Source organism: Tigriopus californicus, chromosome 11 (genome assembly GCF_007210705.1).
Source record: "Tigriopus californicus strain San Diego chromosome 11, Tcal_SD_v2.1, whole genome shotgun sequence".
NCBI classification, from domain to species: Eukaryota; Metazoa; Arthropoda; class Copepoda; order Harpacticoida; family Harpacticidae; genus Tigriopus; species Tigriopus californicus.
The window spans coordinates 4,176,184-4,197,363 of record NC_081450.1 but is presented as its reverse complement, the minus strand read 5'-3'; the positions used below and the strand labels follow the sequence as shown (position 1 = coordinate 4,197,363).

The following is a 21,180-nucleotide window of genomic DNA, read 5'->3' as shown; positions in this document are numbered from 1 at the left end:
ACCTAACTCCTTGATGAGCCAAGTGATTTATGGTACTTTGTGGAAGGATAGGGACGTTGATGACTGAATTTGGGATCAGTGGGTGTGGAACGTGGCTCAAAGAGATGTTTTTTAGTTAGTGGAGGGTTGATTTTGTTTTGGAAAACAGGCAGAGAGTGATGTCCCACTTGATTTGATTTTGAGACACGCTTTATTACTTGAAAATGGTCATAAAGACAATTTCAATTCATTTTTGGTCAAAAATTGCTGATAATGCAAATGAATTTTGCAAAATAAGATGAGACACGTCAAATATGCATCAAAGCTGAAAATACCCAATTACGCAAAAAAATGTCTGCACCTTTTGCACATCCTTACTCCTTATATACTAGTGTCGAAATATAAGGTATCAAAGTTTGCTGATGATGCGAAGGTGTTTCAGATAGTGAATTTGGTTGATGATAGACCCTGTTTCCAACCAGAATTGCATAAAACCCTTGCATAAGTAGAGCCGAAAAAATGGAGCTCAATGCAGCGAAGAGTTCGATGATGGCATTCGGGAAAAAAACGGGTCCCAACAACTTTTAGGCCAGATTCCACAGTGATATCGTTAGTCCAGTTGAAGTGTAACTTTAAAATGCTCTTTCAATGCACCTTGAAATTCAGCGTTAAAAGCAAACCGTACTAAATGTGGCATTCCAAAGCGCCATTTTGGATCCCGACGAACTGAAACATTGGTGGTGTTTACAACCCATGTGCACTCGTTTTTTTAGCATTGTACTCAGGTGTGATTCCCTTTCCTCAAGTGGACATAGTGGTACTAGAAAGAGAACAAAGAAGCTACACTAGTCCCTGCTTTCCAAAAGAACGCAAATTCATCCCGATTGAGCGCTTGAATCGATTGAATTTGTAGCCTTGGCAAGTGCATACTCTCAAAAGGGACCTTCTCACAATCTTTGGTAGCTCTCTACGTGTCTTCTTACCTCATCTATCAATGATGTTGGTCCTCAAACGAATTCGAGACAAGTTTGGGAGCAGATTAATGTCGATCCAACTCGAGTTCACATTAGTTCCAAATGTATTACGTTTCAGTCATTTTTAGGGGCGCAGAAAACTAAGAATTAAGATTTTAGGCCCCAAAAAGGGTTTATTTGCTATTTTTCTATTTTTTTTTTTTGCCACTTCAGGGAAAATCAAAGAGGGAGTGTTAGAGTCGTCCTCGAACCACAATCAGTTAACGAATGTGGGGATCTTTGACGGGGACATAACTTCTGAATCTTATACGATCCCTAAACAATAATAAAGCTAAGTTGGACAGGGTTGGTTTCCCTCATTTTGATTCTCTTGGAAAGGGGTTTTCAAACTTTTGGGTTCACAAACCACGCGAGCTTTTATTCTTGTTAGGGCTATTGTATGCTCAAAAACTCCCTGTCCTTGCTTGAAAAATAATTCGAAAGCATGTTCTATAGAAATACTTGAAATAGTATCTTTTAAAACCAGAAGTTTATGGAATATCTTGAAATGAAACGCATTAAGATAGGTGAAGATCAATCAATGAAATTTCAAATTTTTCAACGACTTTTCAATTTCATTTGGCGAGTTCCAAATTCACATGATGACTTCCCCTAGCTTTTCCTGATTTCAAAACTCTGTTGCATACATTTTTTTCTTTTGTGTATGCGTATTGATGAAATCCTTATTTTCGAATATATGTCCTGTTTTGAACCCTTTTGGCACTTCTCATCCTAAACAGTTTTGTCAAAGTCTTGAAAATCAGTAATGATTGCACATTCTGATTATAATTTATTCATTTAAAACAGTATACGTATGTATCACAGGGAGGATAATTTTGCGCATGCGTCATTGGTACGTTATTTCCTTTCAAAAGCTTCTGTTTTAATATCAGTCTTGGGTTTGCATCCTTCCAAAGGAATAGCGGTGATGGCACCATTGCCATCGCAAAAGATCTCGACACAGAGGTCTGATAGAACATTGCTGTCGCCGCGTTCCACTCTCTCCTTGTTGATGATACAAGAAGTCTCACAGACATGCTCATCGACATGTTCTGGATCCTCCTCGCCTTCGCCTATGTTTTCCCGGTCCTCATCAGACTCTTCATCAATTTCATCATCAGTGTATCCTTCGTTTTCGCCTTGGTTGGATCCAGAGCCGGGCACAGTGAGGACCTCAACACGATCAACGCCATCTTTGTCTTTGTAGTCCATGATAAGAACCAGGGGATCGTCCAAGTCGGCTTGAGCCAAGCGATCAATGATTAGCTTCATCTCATATTTGGTTCCTTCCAATTGGTACCTTTCAGACGAGACATAGCATTCATTGTCCCGTTCAGGGCAAACTGTTTCGCCCTCCGGAATAGTAACATATCGTTGAGTAATCCAATAAAGGCTCTGAACCTCAATATCATCAGGGATGTCAATGTCTACATAGACAACCACATCTCGGTCCCCATCTTGTCGACCTGTGAGAAGCCTATCCGAATTAGTCTCTGTGAAGCCCTCATGTTCTTTATCCTCTTGGAAATCTTCTCGTTCAGGTTCGGTGAAAATGATGTCCCGGGCAACGATCTCCGTACCGGGTCGACCATCCTCCCGGCCATTGAGTACTTCACAAGTCCAGTGTCCATAGTGATCTTGATTGATGCTGGTCAGGAGAATCCCACATTCGCCTTGATCCAACTCGCCCGCAGACAGTATTCCAAGGTCTTCATATTCCGCCACAACTCCACGGCTGAAAATTAGCCACATATTAAAATCTTGACCTTTCAGCGAAAGGGTTGCTATACTTACTTGTCAGCCAAGTTAAATCGTTCTCCTAGGGGATTGATCCACACGCAAGTTGGGGTAGACCTTGGATCAGTGAATCGCGCTGTGAACGGGCAGATGACCTCGAGGCGCTCACCTTCCTTGGCGGTCACAAGGGTTTTCTCGGCTTTCAGGAGGATCTCTACTTTCCCGGGGATTCGTTCCACGTTCAAGTAAGCGAATTTCTTGGCCTCCTCATTGTCGGTATTTGTAATGCGGCACAACCAGGCTCCTTCATCTCGTTTCCCAGCTTTTCGGATGGTTAGAGTACACAGATCTCGTCTGACTTGTACCTCGATGGACCGGTCACTATGGTCAGGAGTGTATTCTGTTCTGGTTTCAGGCCCAAACCAAGAGCAGTTCTCAATGTCATCCCGCCGCTCTGTGGTACACATGATTTGTACTTCTTCGCCGGATTTTACCACGGGATCTTGACTGATTTCTATTTCAAAGCCGGCAATGCCTTGAACCAATAGAAGGAAGGCCCAAACCTTCATGCCTGTAGTCTTGATTTTGATAGTTCTGATGAAGAATTCAGTCATTTGAATTGGTGGGTTTGTCACGTCTCTGGGTTGGAGGTGTACTAGTCTTACCTGGACATGACGCTCCTTATTTATAGGACTGATCAGTGTAGTTGTCAGACATGCTTGTGCGATCTTTGTTTTCGAACGGTTAGGAAAAAGTTCGATCCAGGCCATTCTCCGTGAACTTTTGATATTGTGGTCGAGCGGGTTTCGGCGCCAATGAGAAAAACACTCCCGGCCGTCACAGACTCGTGGAAACCACCTAATTCCAGATCAATCTGGTGACGAACACAAATCAATAGGCGTTTTCGAAATGGATTGTTTTTGTTTATGCTTTTTTTCAGGATGTGTATTGTTGTAAACCAACTGTTTACACTCGTAAGCCTCTTGATTTACTTCTGACAATTTGAAATCGCACACCCATTTGTGGCCCACTGGCAGCCAAATCATGAACACTCATTAGAGAAGATTTTATTAACAAAACTCATTAATATGTGCACTCGGATCGTAAACCACATTTTGTGTGGCGAAAAGACCATCTTGGCCTCACAAACTTGTCAAGCCAAATTCAGGCCTTTCATTCCAATATGTGGTTGTGTGGGGGAGTGGCCACGAATCAAAGTACAACTCGTGGTCCTTAATGGGGTTGGCGTCCGCCAATGAAAAGTTTAGATATTGTACAGAGTGTCAGTCTAAATATAAGAGAAAGCTTTTTTATTTAATAAGAAACGGTTTTCAGTGGCATTATGTTCACTCTCATTCACGCAAAGGAAACCAAAAACCACGGTTAGAAACTTTATTTCATGTCTGTGGGTTCACAAGTGGTTGGAAAGTAAGTTTCTAGCCTCTCACGAAGAGAAAGAACATTTCCACTTATCAGATTTGGCTTCCAATAGTTTACTACAAAAATCATACCTTGAAAACCGGTGCTCATAAAAGAAAACTGTGTAGTTGATAGCCTGGTCTTTGTTTAACGGTAGTTTATGTAAGTTCGAATTGTAAATAGTCTATTTAGTCTTGTGTGAAGAAAAGCTGGGGCAAGCCCTTACTCCTCCCCTCGAACTCGACCCCATGAAATGGCGAAGGCCGTCAAGGTGTCTTAACGCATAGATTTCTAGACACTGGATGTCGGACGACCGACCATTCGGCTGGTAAAACAGTACAACGGATGGTCTCCTGGGAATTGATTATAAACCGGTTTATTGTATTGTTTAGCCAACTGAGTGGTCGGTCGTCCGACATCCAGCGTCTAGAAATCTATGCTTAACGGTATGGATATTCTTCAAACCTCACTTTTACAAACTTCGTGCAAAGAACACCGCAGCTATTGAATAAATAGTTATTCTTTTTATGACAACCTTTCTTTTATCCATCTCCATATATCACACTTATGCACGTACCTTTAGACATCGTACCCATTGACACAACTGAGAGTCAGAATAGAGATCATTCCTTGAAAACCTGTAATCACAAATAAAACGACATATTCAAAGGCAGTCACTTTCCTTGCTTGAAGTTTCAAAAAGTTAACAAGGTCTACACCATAAACTTATATTTTGTTTCATGTCCTCTTGTTCAAACTCATCAAAGCTGTCTTGACCATATCGATTTTCTTCAAGCCACACGTTTGTAAACTTAAGGCAAAGAGCAAATACCATTAAAAAATAACTATTAGTGTACTTTTTCATAACACAGCTTGCGCTTCGCCTAAGCAGCCAAAGGGAAAGAGAAGGATTAACATCATCAATTGCCCCACTTAACAAAATTTGAATTTAGATTTTAATGATGATTTGTCGTCTTATTAAGATTGGGCTTAGTCAGGGCTAATTTCTATTTCCAGACAATGTTTTGATATAAAAACTTTTTTAAATATTATGAACGGCATCATTGTAAATGTCCAAAGAAAAGTTGTGATCGTAAGGACTTCACGTGGTATAGGGGTCTCATTCATTGCAAAGAACCTGGGAATCAGCCGCCAAGTTGTCAACGATTACTAGGACGATCATTGAAGTGGCATTTTTAGTTTCAAAAGAGAACTCAACATTATCAGGTACATCCCCCACCCTCTATTGGAAATAAAGTGGTTTGTCCTTCTGTTAGGGACGCCGTCAACCCTGGACAAATTTTGATTCATGAAAAGGATGACTTGCTTTCCACTCTTTATTTCATCAAGTAAGAACTTGGATTGAGCAAATCTTCTGCCACTATTGCATTAATGATGAGCTGCATCTTCTTGTCAGCCCTGGACATGGGACCAAGGTATTTTATGGTCCTTTGGACATTGGTTTCCTCCACACCCATGGTGACTCTGATTGATTCGCCTTAATTTAACGTTTGAAAGAATTAATCATAGCCGGGATCCATGCTGTTTTCTCAGACTTTGAGCCTCCTTCTAATATCATTGACAACTTGGCTGCTGATTCCCAGGTTCTTGGCATTGTATGAGACCCCTATTCAGCGTGAGGTCATTTCGATCATAACTTTTCGTTTGATATTTACAATGATGTCGTTCATAATATCAAAAAAAGTTTATCTATCAAAATATTGTCTTGATATAGAAATTAACCCTTACTAAGCCTAATCTTAATAAGATGACAAACTATCATTAAAATCTAACTTGACAGTTTGTCAAGTTGAATATGGGGTAGTTCAGCTCCGGACGGAGGAACGGGTAACTGACTACACAAATACTAAATGATGAACCATTCAGACCACCATGTGTTGATACTGATTATCCTAAAAGAAAGCTTTTATTCTTGAAGAGAACTCTCGAATAATGATGGATAAGGCAGAGCCTGACGTTTTCGTGCCACATCAAAAGTATTGTACGTGAATCCCCTCAAACCATAGATATGATTGGACCTGTGTCGATTATGTTCTAAAATATGATCAATTACAGCTACAACTAAATTTTCAGATGTAATTAATCACAATGACCTCTTTTGAATTGTAATTGATTACAATTACTTCATTTTGAATTGTAATTAACCAGAATTGCACATTACCTTCCTCTTGTAAAATTTCAATTCAATTACGTTTTTCAAAATACCTCTCTAAAATAAGATTTTGCTTACCTTTACTCGGAATTCGCCATCGTTCTTATTTTGCAAGCTTTTTATGAAATGAAGTAGCTATGGTGTGTGGCAAATAATTCGGCCTGATCAAGCTAAACGCATTCTTATATCAAAATACAACATCAAACAAACTCATGCTAATTCAACTTTCTCATCGCTGTTTCTTGATTGATATGATTTAACATAGAAAGTGTCACAGGACTGTTATTGCTTAAAATTAAATGAACACTACTCGTAGGACCAACTTATGATGCAACGGTCAGAGGCAGAGATTTTGGGAATTCTATGGGACTCTGCTCCATGAGCGCAAAGTTGGCTGGGCATTGGAGTCCAAATAGAGAAGATCACGTAAAGGAATAAATCCATGACCATTTTTTTTGCATGCGGAAATGTACCGTGATTTGTAATTGAAATATCTCAATTATATCCCTTCAAATGTAATGAAATAAGATTACTTTGTTTCTTTATATAAATAATATAGTTACATGAAAATGTGATTGAACCACAATTGCAACGCAGGTCAGGTTATGATTTACCAAACTCTCCAGTTTAGAAACTGGGAGGTCTTTGCCTTTTAACCAATATACCGCCATCTATCAAATGTCCATAGTACTCTTCATCCTCCCTCACTCCTACTGGTCATTGTTCTACCTTTTATTCCCCTCCAATAACCTAATCACTTCTTCATTCACCATTCAATAACATCCATCCATTCCTCGGTTCCAATCCAGCTCTATCCAATCACTTCATTCCTCCTTCCAATCCAGCTCTATCCAATCATTTCATTCCTCCACTGAAACCAAAGTGTATTGGCTAGACATTTCAAAACTTTTGTACCACCAGAACTTGAATTCCAGTGTTCGTTCTCAAACGCTCAAACTTGATGGAGTCCAGCGGGAATTTACGCAGAGACGGGAGCATTTGAAGCCCCTCCAATATGAAGATCGTTTGAAAGTGTTGGGCTTGACTCATTTCGAAAAAGAATTATTGACGCAGATATTAACGTGACGCCAAATCTGAAGCAAAGTCAAGTAGGATCGCTACCTGACCTAAACGAGTAAACGAGATACTAGAGGAACCAAGAAAAGGATTACATCAGAAACAGTAAGCAAGAGCAACGTCACCAAATCGATGGGCAACTAGAAACATGGAATGCCAGCGGGATTCCTCCCTAATCGGTCTGCTTTGGGTCATAGCGCCTCTAAGTCCCACTTCATGATATGTAACATATTAAGATCTTTGTCATGAAGAGGGTTTGTTTTCAAATTATAGCCTGAAAAGCTTATTCTACTAACGACAAAACCGTCCATTTCACTGAAAAAGACTCAAAATCGTCTCCCTCGGAATACCTCCTTTAAATAAAGAATATTCAATGCTTGAAGTCTTTGACATGCTAACTTTGGTACCGTATTGGTAGAACATCCGCTTTCCATTGTGTGAAACCCTCTATCAATCCTAGATTATCAAAGTCCAAGTTTTTTTTGTGGTATTTGGTTATAACATGAGTTGCTGCTTTTTTAACAACTTAAATAGGCAAACCTGCGGTCATTTCAGAGGGTGAGATAATAATAAATGTTGGCTGTGACACAAACTTCTTCAAATATTTGCTGAGAACGAGCTCCCTGCCAAATCAGCCTCCTCTTGGTCATAACAACTCTGAGCCACTTTTCGAATTAAAGTAATAAAATAAGGAATGGAGATCTCTTCAATCAAAGACAGGTCATTTTTTATCATTTGCTTGTAACGTGGTTCGTTTCCAAGTTATGGCGAAAGCTAATATAACTGACCTACAGCAAGCCGAAAATTCGAATTTTATGTAGTTTTTGACATATCTTCTGAGTTCTCTAAGCATTCTTTTGGGATCAAACTTGGCCAAGTTCATTTATTCAACCAGATCTTGTGTACTCATCAGGTACTAATCTAGCATAAAGTGAACGGTTCAGGAGAAAAGACAGTCTTGTTTCCGTTCGCATTCCACATCTCTAGAAGTCTGTGGCTGTGACAACGGAGCGGGGAATATCCCTGAATTTGAACTTTCATCATCAGATGGCTGGCCAAACGAGAGAGCTCCCATCTGTCTCCCTAACAAACAAGCATGAACTCCGAGAAAGCGACACTGCTTTCCTTTGCCCGCCAAGTTAGGCCGTTATGTTGAACTGAGAGAGTGGCTTCACTATTACGAAAGCAAGATTGCCCGTGGTGCTACATAGTGTATGTAAAAGTGTGTTGTTAAGGAAATTATGATATTTCTTAAATGCGACTATACTCATAAGCAAAATATTTCTACGATTATTCTAGATGTGAATGGATTAAATGAGATAACCATCATTCCTGTTTTGGAGCTCGCTGAGAACAGTAGTCGCATTTTAGTTTGCTGTTGTTCTTATCTCCCAGGAATTTCGAACCAAGGTGTGACTTCCTCTGTTGCTCCTTGGTTGCTGTGCACGTGTAGTGTTCGTGGTGTTTGTGTGTGGGTGATTGAATGGGAATTGCCATTCATTCGCTCAATTAGGTTTGGGTTTTCACGGCTCTTTGGTAAGACGTAATTACTTTAAAACCTAGTAAGTTTATTGCTCATTTATGTTTATGTTTAGCTTCAGTAGTTTCTCTCCGATTTATAGTGTAGCATTTCTAGTTCCAAATCGTTGTGTAGTTCTTTAGTTTGATTGTATTGGTCCTTGACAATTAGAATTTATTGTTTATTAGTGAATTGATTTTATTTTGTGTTAGATCAGTTTGTTGAGCTTATTTCTGTGTTTTTTTGTTGTTTTCCTAGTTAACATATGTTCTTGATCCCTTGTTTTTCTCTGTCCCTTCTTGTATAATATCTCTATCTTAGATTTCTATGTTTAGTTTGATGTGAAGTATTTCATTCCTATTTTGCTCTGTTGTCCTGCAAAGAGGCTAGACAATGTTTGGACTTGGTCTTGGCAGGGAAGGATCCTTCCATAGTCAATAAGCTCTTTATCGTTGAGGATATAGTTGTTTGTTTCAATGAAACCAGGGTGTTGCTTGAAGAACAGGCTCACCCAGTAGTTGAGAAGTCAATTGATTTGATCAATGTAGAGAGGTTGAAGTAGTATCTCCTCTTGAAAAAGAGCACGAAAAGACAGCTGTAGAGAAAACAGTCTATCCTGTTTACCGGAGGCAGCCTTGTCCTGAAGAAGGAAAAGACCGTAAGTTTGACCACCCTAAATGGTGTCAAAAACTTCTCAAGTTCGGCCTTGAGAAGTGCAATAGGAAGAAGGGACGTTCAAAGGTAGATTGTCCTTTTTTTTCACCCGTACATGTGCCGTCAGTCCATGAGACTTAAGACGTGCTTTAATGTACCACGTAGAAGGGACGCAAAGAAAGGCAAGAAATAGGATAACTCAGTTTCGTAGTTTTAGAGGTGGGACTTGAGACTCTCAAGCCCTCCTGGTCTTGATGGTGTGACATCTCAGTTTCTGATGAGATGCTCACTGGTTCTTACTCCTGTTTTCTCGTACTTGATGGGTTGCATCTTGGATCAGGGCAAGTTTCCATCTGCACTAAAGATAGCTCACAGCGTTCCAATCACTGGGGAGATAAGTTGCTCACCAGTAAGTATAGGCCTATTTCTCTCACTTCGAATATTGCAAACGTGTTCGAGAAGATCATGAAGTTCAAACTTGTTGAATTTCTTGAGGTCAATGAAGCCATTCCTCCTAGCCAACACGGGTTCCAAGCACTTTTTAAAGCACAGTTACCCAACTGATTGAGCATTTAGAGCAGGTCATTGAGGGACTGGAAAGGCATGAGTCAGTTGATGACGTCTATCTTGATTTTGCCAGGCCTTTGATAAAGTAGATCATGGCAATTTGTTGAATAGACGTCATGACATTGGGATCCAAGGCAAGGTTCTCAATTGGATAAGAAGCTTCATTCAGAATAGGAAGCAAATTGTCAAGGTTGAGGGATCCCTTAGTGACATACATGATGTCAAGTCAGGTGTTCCCCAGGGCTCCATCTTAGGGCCCCTCCTTTTTATAGTATTCGTTGCCCCGCTTCAAAAGCTTATTATTACTGCCAGTCTCTCTTCTTATTCTGACAATACAAAGTTAGTTTTTGGTAGGAATGGCCAAGATTCAGTTAGCCTTGCAAAGGCTTGAAAGAAAGTAGATGGAATCTACTCATGGCTAACTGAGAGTAACATGGCCCTGAATGGAATGAAATTCCGCTCAAGACGTTTGGGTCAACTCCTTTAGATACTCCACTTGCAGATAATGGAGATGAAGATATTGAGCAGGTCTCATCTATGAAAGATTTAGGTGTAGTCCTCCAAAGTAATGGAAATTTCAATGAGCATATCCATTTTAAGGTGGGTAAAACTTTTCAAATGTGTGGCTGGATATATCGCACGTTTAAGTCCAGAGACAGCAACACAATGCTAACTCTGTACAAGTCGATTGTTCAACCACATCTTGAATATGCTGCACCCATTTGGGCTCCAATGAGTTCAGCAGGTTTGCAAAAGGTCAAACAAGTCCAAAGATGTTTCACTAGGAACATCACAGGAATGAGAGAGCTCTCGTAATGGGAGAGACTAAAAAAGTTGGGACTGTTCAGTGTTCAGAGAAGGTACAAAAGGTGTCTGATACTGTATGTCTTCAAAAGCGTCCATGAGCTTTATCGCAACCCAGGATTTAGTGTCAATTCTAGTGACCATAGAGGCTTAATGTGCGTTTTGAGAGCACCTTCAAGCCCTCGAGAATCCAGGCTAGTTGGAACAATGAAGTCCACTTTTTCTTTCTCAGACTCCTTCATTGTTTAATTTGCTTCCCTCTAATATCAAATGATATCAATAATTACAAATATGATGTTTATAGAATTTTGGGCTCTACTTTTGCGATTGATTGATGTTCAAAATTATCAGGACCAACGGTTTAGGCCTAACTTGGCGGGAAAGGTTTAGTGACCACAAAACGCTACGTTTCCTTGGTGTATGTAACGTCTTTGTGAGTGTAACCTTTAGAGCAGCGACTTTTCCTTGCACTTGAAATGCACCAAGACTAGTAGTTAGCGTAATATACAATAGAGTGCTTTTCACGTTCGAAATGAAGTTCATTTTAGCGCGAGCAAATGTTTTCTTGCTCGTTTTCTCCCCAATGAATAGGCTAACAATGAACGAACCGCTCATGATTCAGAAGCTTGCCATATTTTTCTCTCTCCTATACCTCTTGATTTTACGTAACAGGTTTGGATTCGTACAAACATCGAGATCGCTCGCTTAAGCCAAGTTGCAAAGCTAACCTGTTTATTTGAGAGAATAGGTTGCTCTGTGCAAATCCAATGGTACGATCAAATGATTATCACACCTTAAAATAGCCATTCAAGGTTCATATTTATGCATTTTTGGCTGGATGATCACGACCGACTCGGAGGCTCCTTCCTGAGAACGGCCGGACTTTGAACGCACATGACAGGGGTCTTGCCATTGGCCAGCAAGATGTCGTTGTCGAACTCCTTTTCACAATCGGTGGGAGTTGACCCCACGGAGAGCATCTTCCAATAGACATTAATGCCAAACTAGATCAGGGCAAAACATCAGAACGTTTGGATCAATTAGCTATTTGTCGAGACTTTTCCTTTGCTTATCTTACCCCGGGAGCATTGGCAGGTACATCAAGATCTGAGCACATGCAGAAATCGGTGCCCGCTGTCAATTGGGTGCCGGACCCAGATTCACAAGGGGGCTGAATGTCTTTACAGGCGTTGATGTGGATATCACAGAAGTCGACTTTGGACGCATCAGCGCCGCCCACTCCGCCCCAAACGGCATTTTGTAAATGCTCCATGGAGATACTGGAATCATTGACTTGGCCGGCGACGCAAAACGTGGCCTTCTGACCGGTGTAAAGGACGTGGCGCTTCTCAACACGGTTGAAAGGGGCTGACATGACGATCTTATAAATGATCACATTGTTACCTGTTGATGTATGAATTGAATCAAGAACTTTTGGTTTGACAAACAAGTACCGTGTTGAATCTTACCGTCACAGGCTTCGAATTTGGCGGTGAAAAGGTCTTTGCCGTCCATGCAAGAGAAATCTTGGGCGAAGGACAGGGTCACAAACAGGGCCAAACTGGCCAAAGTGAGGAGTGCTTGTTTCGGAATCATTTTGAGTACTGATCAGGTTTGGCGGCCCCCAGTCATCTTTTATAGTCCGGTTTCAACTCTTCGGAATGGGCCTCTTAACCAAACTAACCAAGGAAAGCGAGATGGTTTTGGTTCAAGGTACGTACAGAACGTTACGGGCAAGCATTCGATTCCGAGTTGGTGAATCAAATAATGCGGATGATAATTGGTTAGAAGCCTGTAAAATATTCTTGGAAATGGTTATGGCAACGATTGAGCCGTGTTGATAAAGGCCTACCAATTTTAGCATACTGGTAACATATTGTCATGACTTTGAAGTGGTTTCTGGGGATTTCCTGCCAGGGCCATTTATGGTCTGGTTAGAAATGCCACTTCGGTGGTTTCGTTACTTTTGTAAGCATTTCCAATCGAGAGACAACGATGATGTGAATGTATGCATTTGGGTAAGGTACTCATCGTACGTCAGAACAAAGCGCATCTGGGAGATGAGCATTCTTAGCAGAAAGTACAAGGGATCGGCTGGTAGTTTCTGGTTTGTTGAGTCCTCTTTGTTGTCGATTCATGAGAGGGTGACATCACCAACCTATAAATGTTTGCTCGGTGAACCAATCGAGCAATGTAATGATTGTCAGTCGCATTTACCAAATGTCGATGAATGATAAGCGAGCTGTGTTGTTCAGGGGAATCATGGAAAATATATAGCCAGTAATTGCATTTTTGGTATCAGTTCATATTTCCAGTTTTCATATTGACCTCTTGATTGATAAACCAGATTTTGCTACTTGGTCGTGAAGCCTGGTCTTGAATTTTTTTTTACCATTGACACTGAACTTCATGATGAACATGAATCTAATTTCAGTTTATTGTTTGGGAACTATTCTGGTATGACAAATTTGCAATCGTGCAAGGATATCAGATTTAAGACGAACTAATGCAATACCTTTGCAAATCTACTTTATCTCGATGCACACAAGCACAAAGAATGAACTGGATTAAGCAAATACATAGATGAGGAAAAATGGTTCAATTTCAGTTGAATCTTACCGTTTCTTGGGGAAAGCGTATTACTGCCAACGTAATGACTAAAATGCAAATTCAAACCGCAAAGGTGCACCAGATGATATGAATGAAACATATTTTAAATAATCAAGTTTATCTCAAAAAAATATTGACAAGTGTCTCAGGCATTGCCAAATGTAAGCTTTCAGCTAGAAGTTCTTGTTTATTCCACTCAAAGCCGAAACCTATATAAAAAGTTGGTTCAAAAAAAAAAAAATTCTACACCCAACTACGCCAAAATGGACGTTTTTAACAAATGAGTTTTTGACATTTTCTTTTAAGACCAACAACGTCAATGAAGTGATTCAAATTACCACGAATAACAAGTAGCTGAAGTGACGTGACTATCGAAATTTGGAGTCCTGGCACACCCTACTGGATCAAGCAGATAATTCTCAGTAAATAGAAGCCGTACTAAAGTACTATTTTAAGCATTTTTTTCTGCTTTTTCAATCACTTTCTTTGACCTTTTTTGCAGATCATTAGGTAACCATTGATTCAAACTTCAGGTCTTTGTCTTTTGTTCTCGTGGTCCATAAATATTGCGTTAAAAAATAATATTGCCACTTTACTAAGGCCAGCATTCTTACTGTTTTGTATTCGTCTAAGCACATGGTGTCCCAAGACAAGTTGAGGAGTAGTCCTCCAAGATAATGGACAGTTCCAGGGACATATCTAGTTGAAGGAAGGCGAAGTTTTCCAAACCAGTGGTTGGATATATCAGACATTTAAGTCGCAACATTGGAGGCTTAATGTACGTTTTGAAAACACGTTCAAGCTTTTTTAATAATTAAAATGAGTTCAAACAATGAAGTCCTCTTCTCTCCTTTCTTGGGCTTCTTCATTGTTCAATTTGCTCTCATAAGATATTCGTGGGAAATATGTTGGCGTTGATAAATCATAAACTTTTATCTGAAAATGCCGAGGATTTTATTCTCAGTAGCACCGAGGATGTCCGCGAAAAAGGGGAAAAGACTTGTATGGATCAAAGCGCTAGCCAGATTCGCCAACTTTCATTCCTTGGTCGATCAGATGCTACATGGCAATGAAGCGACAAAATAACTAACCTCTCTTTTTAGAGCTTCTTAGGATTATATTTACAGTTGCGGTAAAGAAGTCTGCAATCTAATCATTTTTTTGTAAAATTATATGGAAATCATATTTCAGAGCTTCTTTACCCAAACTGAACGATATGAAAAAAAGCCACACTCTAATACTAAACCACTTTCCATTCTGATTATCATATGAGTCTTTTTTACCTTCAGGTGAGCTTTTAAAGAACTAGATTGGAAAGTGGCATGATATGCTGGATACAATGAGTATAGGTAGACAGACTAACAAAGACCATTGCCCACAAAATGGTGCCCCTATTCCAAGGCCTTTGCAAAACCATTCACCAAAAAGCTTTCAGAGTGTTCTTGGGAACAGTGGAATTTAGTGGGATTTTTATCCAAAAAGCCAGACCAGGCAACCTTCCTGGGACCCACTCCCGCTGTTGTGCAGAATCAACTGCAGGAAAATTCTTATTGATATTAATTGTTCTTCTTGGAGTGCTCTTTTATTGGACTTGAATGTGAGTATATTAGAAGTAGAGCTGGGTGTAAAAGGGCAGTTGGATCATGAGTAAAAGTAGATTGGAAGTTTGAAAGCGTGGCAAGGGTTGCACCAAAAACAGATAAGGAAAAATACATAGTAGGTGTCACAGTTCGTTGAGGATCAATTGGAGAAATTCCAAGGGAGTGCAATGCACATGCAATATGACAAATGAATGGTGGTTTCTTCTTGCGGGGAGAGAATGCAGATTCAAACTTGGGTATCACATTCAAGCCGTCATCAGGCCTTTATACTTCGTGGTACCCAAACATCCGGGGTACCTGGGGAGCGGTTCGGCAATATGGGCCGAGGATCTTTCGTGGAGTCCAGAATGGTTGTGGTACTGTGAGACAATGGATGGCGTTCGTAGTGGTAGGACGACTTCAGCTTCTGCGATCGTCTGGGGTCCTTGAGATCGTGGCCACCAGGGAGATGACCTGCCGGCTCAAGAGAGGCAATTGGTATCCGAATAACGGTCTGAGTGGAAGGGGATGGCTGTAGGGGCCGGAAGCGGCCAATCTCGTCATCGGCTTGGAGAATGTTCCCCAAACTAGAACTGGTCCGGGGCTTCACCTCGGGAGTATACCGGCTGATCTCGTCCTCTAAGTGGCCAATTGATTTTCGGCGCTCTTGAGCGCCTAACCAATCGTCGATGAATTCCCTTTCTTGAGCTTGCTTGTAACTGTTCTTCCTTCGATGGAGAATCATGGCCGCTTGGCGCTTGCTCTTGGCACCTTTTAAAGCTGACTTTTTATCTTTGGGCACGATTACTCGCTCCGGGCTCATCAGAGGGTCGGGTTCTTTGGTTCCAAAGTCTGTCTCCACCTCATGATTGTCATCCAAAATCGAATTGGTTGGCAGACTCTTTTGCCTTGACCTTCGAGGCTGGGCCTCTAGACTAGGTGGAGTAGCTAGGCTACACTTCCGAGTTGGATTTTCTTTCAGACCTCGAACTTCAGAGACATTTGGCCATTGCTTCCTGGAGGTCCTTGAACTTCTAGACCCGGTTGTCTTCAGGAGATCAACATCTGCTCTGATTGTAGGTGAACCACTATGAATAAGAGCCGTCTCACACAATTGAGACGCATAGATACTTTGATTTGACACCTTATGGGACATTGGATTGGCGGGAACGTCAGCTAATGAGCGTCGTTGAGTTTTGGATGAGGACCTCTTTCTTCCGTTTTCACGAGGCTGTTTCTCTGGCATAGGCAAAGTGGCACTTCCATCCACGGGAACATGCTTTGGGGGCGGGGCAACATCAATGACCTGATGCTGGCCGGGAAAATTTCCCTCAGTAGGCAAAATGTGAATGTCATAAGTGGACACAGTTCCTCGGTCCCCATAGTAGGCGTGACCTAAGGTGACTATCTGCTGGTTAGGCGTCTTTGGCACTTTTGTGGTTCTGGGAAGACTAGAATTGGAAACGATTGTGAGACTGGGCTCTTCATTGTCCGATAGGGCAAAGACAGTTTGCACAGGTTGGGAGGGCATCATTTGTTGTAGGACTTCTTTGCGGCCGTTTCCGGCCGCGGAAACGTCTTCAGAGCTTCCCGTCTCTGTACAATGATCAGTTTCACAACAATCCACGTAATAGTCTTTTACACTCACGGCCAGGTCCGAGTTTCCGGCCCAACAACTCCGAGTTGGTCCAATGATCCGGAGTATGGATTGGAAGAAGAATGTCGAGTATAACCACGAGATGGTCATGACAATGACAATGAAGGTGCCAATCTGGATGTAGGCCAGTACCCGAGATGGGATCAAACAGAGCCCCGCAATCATGGTTGTGAGAGCAGCCATGGTTATGGGTGCCGACATATTGGTCACAGAGTAAATGACATTGAGCTCGCTATCAGAGTCGATTGATTGTCGATACATGATGCTGTAGTGAAGTGTAAAATCCACACTGAGTCCAATGGCAAACGTGATGGCCACAGACTCCAGAATATTCAACTTCCAGCCCAGCAAGACCAGAATGGCAATGGAGACAAAGATGATGGCGCACACGGTGAGGACTGAGATCAAGCTAAGAAACACGTTGAAGGTACAAATGAATAGAACCAACACGGCCACCATCAAGGCCAATGCTATGGCAACCAGTGTATCTCGAGAAAGGCTGCTTTGAACGTCGTAAAAGCTCAAGTAGCTAACGAAAAAGCCCCCTTGCAGCTCAGGGGGCGCCGTTCGAGCCATATCGGAGAACCAATTGTTTACCCCATGGTAGAACTCGGACATCTCATGATGGGAGTAGCTAAATATTTGCCAGGCATCGTATTCAACAATCATGGCCTGGACCTTGCTGGTGGTGATATTGAATTTTGGTCCGGCCACCCCTGGGATCCAAAAGTCCGTCGGAGTCGCATAGAGGTCCCCAATGGCCAGGACAAGACACTTCTCAAAGACGTTATTGGGATAAGGGAATTTGGTGGCCTGACAACACGGTGTCTTGTCCTTCCCACTGAGGGTATCGTTGCACCTCCTGTCCATCCACTTCTTAAAAGTTTCCATGAAACAGTTGGAGAGCTGGGGTCCCATGGTGTGCGAGTAGAACGACTGTTTACGAGCGTCGTGACAGAACTTGAGCATCCATCGTTGAGCATCTGGTGTGGTGAGATCAAAGCCAGGATCCAAAACCAAAGAGCCCATGTCAGCGGGATTCAGATTGTCCCCGTTGTCGATCGACTTGACTCCCCACAGAAACCGCAGCGGCATCCTCATACTGATGTCCCTGGTCACACTTTGTTCAAAGGCAAAAAACTTCTTGTAAAACATATCATACCTGGAAAAAGCACAAACCATCAGTAACCCATCAATTCATACATCTATCCTGTCTCCGTAACATAATTTCAAAGTTTCAACATATGACGGACGAAACGGATCATTTCTCAAATAAAGCGAGCCATTCAAGCTTCCTTGATGAAAGCACGCACTTGCTTACCTTTCAAAGATATGGTTGGCATTGAACAGTTGGAACTGTTCTTTATCTGGTAACCGTAAACCCGGCCTATATAAGACGACAATAACCGAGCCCACAAAGAGGCTGCCCAGGGCACCGACCCACAGGTATCTGGGCAACATTATCACATGAGGCAACCGACGCTCAAAAAGGCCTCTGCACCACCCGTTGATAGACGTTCGTGCCGAGCACAAGATCTGACCCAGACGACATGTGTCAATCCTCTGGATTCCTGGAGTGGGAATCAAGCAACAGCAACACGTGGTTTGGCAATAGCGCTGATAAACCACCAATGAAGCCGGCGTCCATGAGATCATGAGCAAGAAGTTGCACATTATGGCCAGGCCGGCGAAAATACTGGAAGGATCAATGGTAATCGCCTGTTATTGCTTGTTGGCAAATGACTTGGGGAGACATTGCTTACCTGAAACATTTGATGGCGGTAATACTGGATATGTAAGAGGCAAAGAATGCCATGGCAGTGGTTAAGGACGTCACCAACATTGAGAGAGTCGAATGTTGCAACGTGTTGAGCACCAGTTTCTCCATTTGGTCGGGGAGCGACAAATTTGGGTCTGGTTTTTGCATGGACCAGGACTTGACCAATATGAAAGTGTCATCAGCGCCCACGCCTACATTGAGATAAACAAAGCTGGATGTCACTTCACCTTTCATAATGGCCACAATCAATATATGTCTTACCGATGGCTATCACAGCTGCTAGAATGTTCATGAACGGGAAGAAATCGATGCCAAAAAGCATTGAATAGAGGAAGTATGCCAACGAGAGGCTGAATACGATCGACAATGTCGTGGTGAGTGTCAGGAAGAACGACTGAGTGTAGACTAGAATGGCCAACACGATTAGGCCACCTGCCACGCCCAGATAGACTGCATCTTCGAAGAGGTATTCATCAAAAAGAGTTTCCTTTAGACCTGAAAGGAAGAAAAACATGAAATTGAATTTGACTCACAAAGTTTTGAAAAAAATATTTAGGACAAAGGGTTTCGGCAAAATCTTTTAATTGTTTTAATGTTTACCAATATCAGCCTACTCAAGGTTCCGTTTACTGTGTAACATATCATCACGAAACTCGCGACCGTTTGGGAATATAATGGATTGAGGTATGTTGAAATTTTGTTCTCGTTCTCCCTAAAACCATTGCAATCTTGTCAAGAATTCATGATGTGTGGGCACATAAACAGCTAAAACCCAAGAATAAATAGATTGCGATTGGTTTTGAAATCGAAGGGCACTTAACATTTGTCGATTGCCTCATTCTTCAGGCATTTAATCCCCCAAAAAGCAAAATTGCAGATTTATCATCACTTCCTTCATAAAAATTACCATCCTCATCAAGACAATATTCATTGGCAAACTTGTAGAACTAATCCAGGGTTTGCATTGTTGCTCGCTCTGTGCTTGGTGGAACAAACTATGATCTGGTTGTTTCCATATTGTGCATTTTCTCCCCATGGGACCCCCATTACTAGCATCTCTGGGGACCTTTGTCTCTCAAGTAATCCAGTTTTGCAATCGACCACAGAATGAAGGCCTTGCCAGCACAAGGAATGAATGGTCCAATAGATTCACCCAAAGAAGCCAAAGAATGAACGGAAATTCCCCTTCGCCGAAACACGAGGTATGTTCCTGTTTCAATGAATATTACTATATTACGGATGTTGCATCATACGTGGCAACTCACCAAAATCCATGGCAACCACTTTGGTTCTACCATCCGTGATGGTCTCCTTAGATATTGCGTGGAAGTAATCCAGTGTAGCGGAACTCCGAGCAATCGGTAGAAAAGCCATGGCATACGTCAATCGGGTTCGGTTCAAAGGAATCTGCAATAGGACATGAAAATCGTTAGAAGCTCTGATTGGACTGAGAACTATAAGTATTCACAACCTAGAAATAGCGAGGACTTTTATGTAGTTCATTCGAAACAGATCTTGTGTTCAACTTGTCTGTTTTTTAACATTGGAAATTCGGCACTTTCCTCCTTTTCCAATTTCTACAATTGACGTTTTGACTCATAAATATCTTCCGATCTTTTTTGAGAGCATCCAGGTTAGTTCAGGTTGCATAATAGTGTTACTGCTTCCAAAAAAGCGAATTAGAGATGGTTTCGAGTTAATAGTATATTGTATCCTGTATCTTGAATGCGAAAACAATTTCTCAGAATTGACTTTCGTGCCTAGCTTGCTTTCACTGGAAAACATAAATGGCTGCCTCTCTATAGTCCTTTTCATTCTCCTCTCCCTCCTCTCGTTGCAGTCAAACAAACGGAAAAATGCAAGAATACGCTCTAAGATGCCTGACTTTAACATGGGATTTTTCGTTGAACAACTTATTGCTGATTTATTCTAAAGCCATAAATGCACCACCAACCTCTCTTAGAGATCTCTCAAATGCTACCAGCAGGGTAAAGTTACAAACCCTTTTGACATTCTTACAGGAATAAACAGAGAGCTATCTATATATTGTAACCTTGAAGCATACCAGCGACTTCTCATCATCATCAATTTCCATAAAATTACGTTAAAAAGGTAAAGGGGAAAGTTTAGCAAAAGTGATGTTTAAAGGCTAGTCACCAAATTTTGTTGAAACTGTGTTTTTCTTAGTACGATTTTGTTGGAAACGATGATTGCCAAAATGTTGACCAGTTATCAATCAAACAGTATACAGCCCCCTGCAAAATGATTATTTACGTGTCATAATCGTTCGGAATTTTACCCATAGAGGATTTGAAACATCTCCCAAAAGAGTTGGTGGCTTATCCGTTATATTGTGCATTTAATAATCTCTTGATAAACTTTGGCATCTTCACGCAACAAGTGTATTCTCTTGTTTCTACGTTTGTTTGGCAACACCTAGCCGAAACAGAGGGCGCTTTGAAAAGGACTTAATGTTTATAATGCTATGCCAGTTAAGTTAAAATCAATGCACTCGCTCGATAAATTGATAAATGACACATGGTATTACCATGGCATGATCTGATTTCGCGAAAAAAAGTTAAGGCCTTTTCAATCTAAAAAGGCTTTACAG

At 41.4% G+C, this 21,180-nt stretch overlaps 4 protein-coding genes across 4 annotated transcripts in view; 1 reads left to right on the top strand and 3 right to left on the bottom strand.

Annotated features, from left to right (window-relative positions):
- Positions 1–1,743: 1,743 nt before the first annotated feature.
- LOC131890655 (uncharacterized) lies at positions 1,744–3,390 on the bottom strand. Its single transcript, XM_059240050.1, has 2 exons — positions 2,787–3,390; positions 1,744–2,727 (listed from the first exon to the last, which is right to left on the bottom strand). Exons 1-2 carry the CDS (start codon positions 3,341–3,343, stop codon positions 1,851–1,853), a joined length of 1,434 nt encoding a protein of 477 aa, XP_059096033.1. The 5' UTR covers positions 3,344–3,390; the 3' UTR covers positions 1,744–1,850.
- Positions 3,391–8,763: 5,373 nt separating this feature from the next.
- The window catches only part of LOC131890036 (sodium- and chloride-dependent neutral and basic amino acid transporter B(0+)-like), a 17,662-nt gene continuing 5,245 nt past the window's right edge, over positions 8,764–21,180 (top strand). The window contains exon 1 of the mRNA XM_059239306.1: positions 8,764–8,934. The gene's annotated coding sequence lies outside the window, so the exon portion shown is untranslated. The remainder of the gene's footprint in view (positions 8,935–21,180) is intronic.
- On the bottom strand, positions 11,658–12,619 carry LOC131890038 (uncharacterized). The gene is made up of 3 exons (XM_059239309.1): positions 12,412–12,619; positions 12,021–12,346; positions 11,658–11,946 (listed from the first exon to the last, which is right to left on the bottom strand). Exons 1-3 carry the CDS (start codon positions 12,536–12,538, stop codon positions 11,785–11,787), a joined length of 615 nt encoding a protein of 204 aa, XP_059095292.1. The 5' UTR covers positions 12,539–12,619; the 3' UTR covers positions 11,658–11,784.
- Positions 14,947–21,180, bottom strand: part of LOC131890035 (protein dispatched-like) — a gene marked incomplete in the record, with an annotated part of 31,210 nt that continues 24,976 nt past the window's right edge. Inside the window, 5 exon segments of the mRNA XM_059239305.1 lie at positions 14,947–17,951; positions 18,111–18,485; positions 18,553–18,760; positions 18,831–19,064; positions 19,835–19,976. Of these exon segments, the coding sequence (XP_059095288.1) occupies positions 15,410–17,951; positions 18,111–18,485; positions 18,553–18,760; positions 18,831–19,064; positions 19,835–19,976 (3,501 nt within the window).

Coding starts and splice junctions, on each gene's coding strand:
- LOC131890655 (XM_059240050.1), bottom strand. CDS start 3,343: ATGACTGAATTCTTCATCAGAACTATCAAAATCAAGACTACAGGCATG. Junction 2,728..2,786: donor CGATTTAACTTGGCTGACAA/GTAAGTATAGCA, acceptor GCTAATTTTCAG/CCGTGGAGTTGTGGCGGAAT.
- LOC131890038 (XM_059239309.1), bottom strand. CDS start 12,538: ATGATTCCGAAACAAGCACTCCTCACTTTGGCCAGTTTGGCCCTGTTT. Junction 12,347..12,411: donor CAAATTCGAAGCCTGTGACG/GTAAGATTCAAC, acceptor ATACATCAACAG/GTAACAATGTGATCATTTAT. Junction 11,947..12,020: donor TACCTGCCAATGCTCCCGGG/GTAAGATAAGCA, acceptor GCCCTGATCTAG/TTTGGCATTAATGTCTATTG.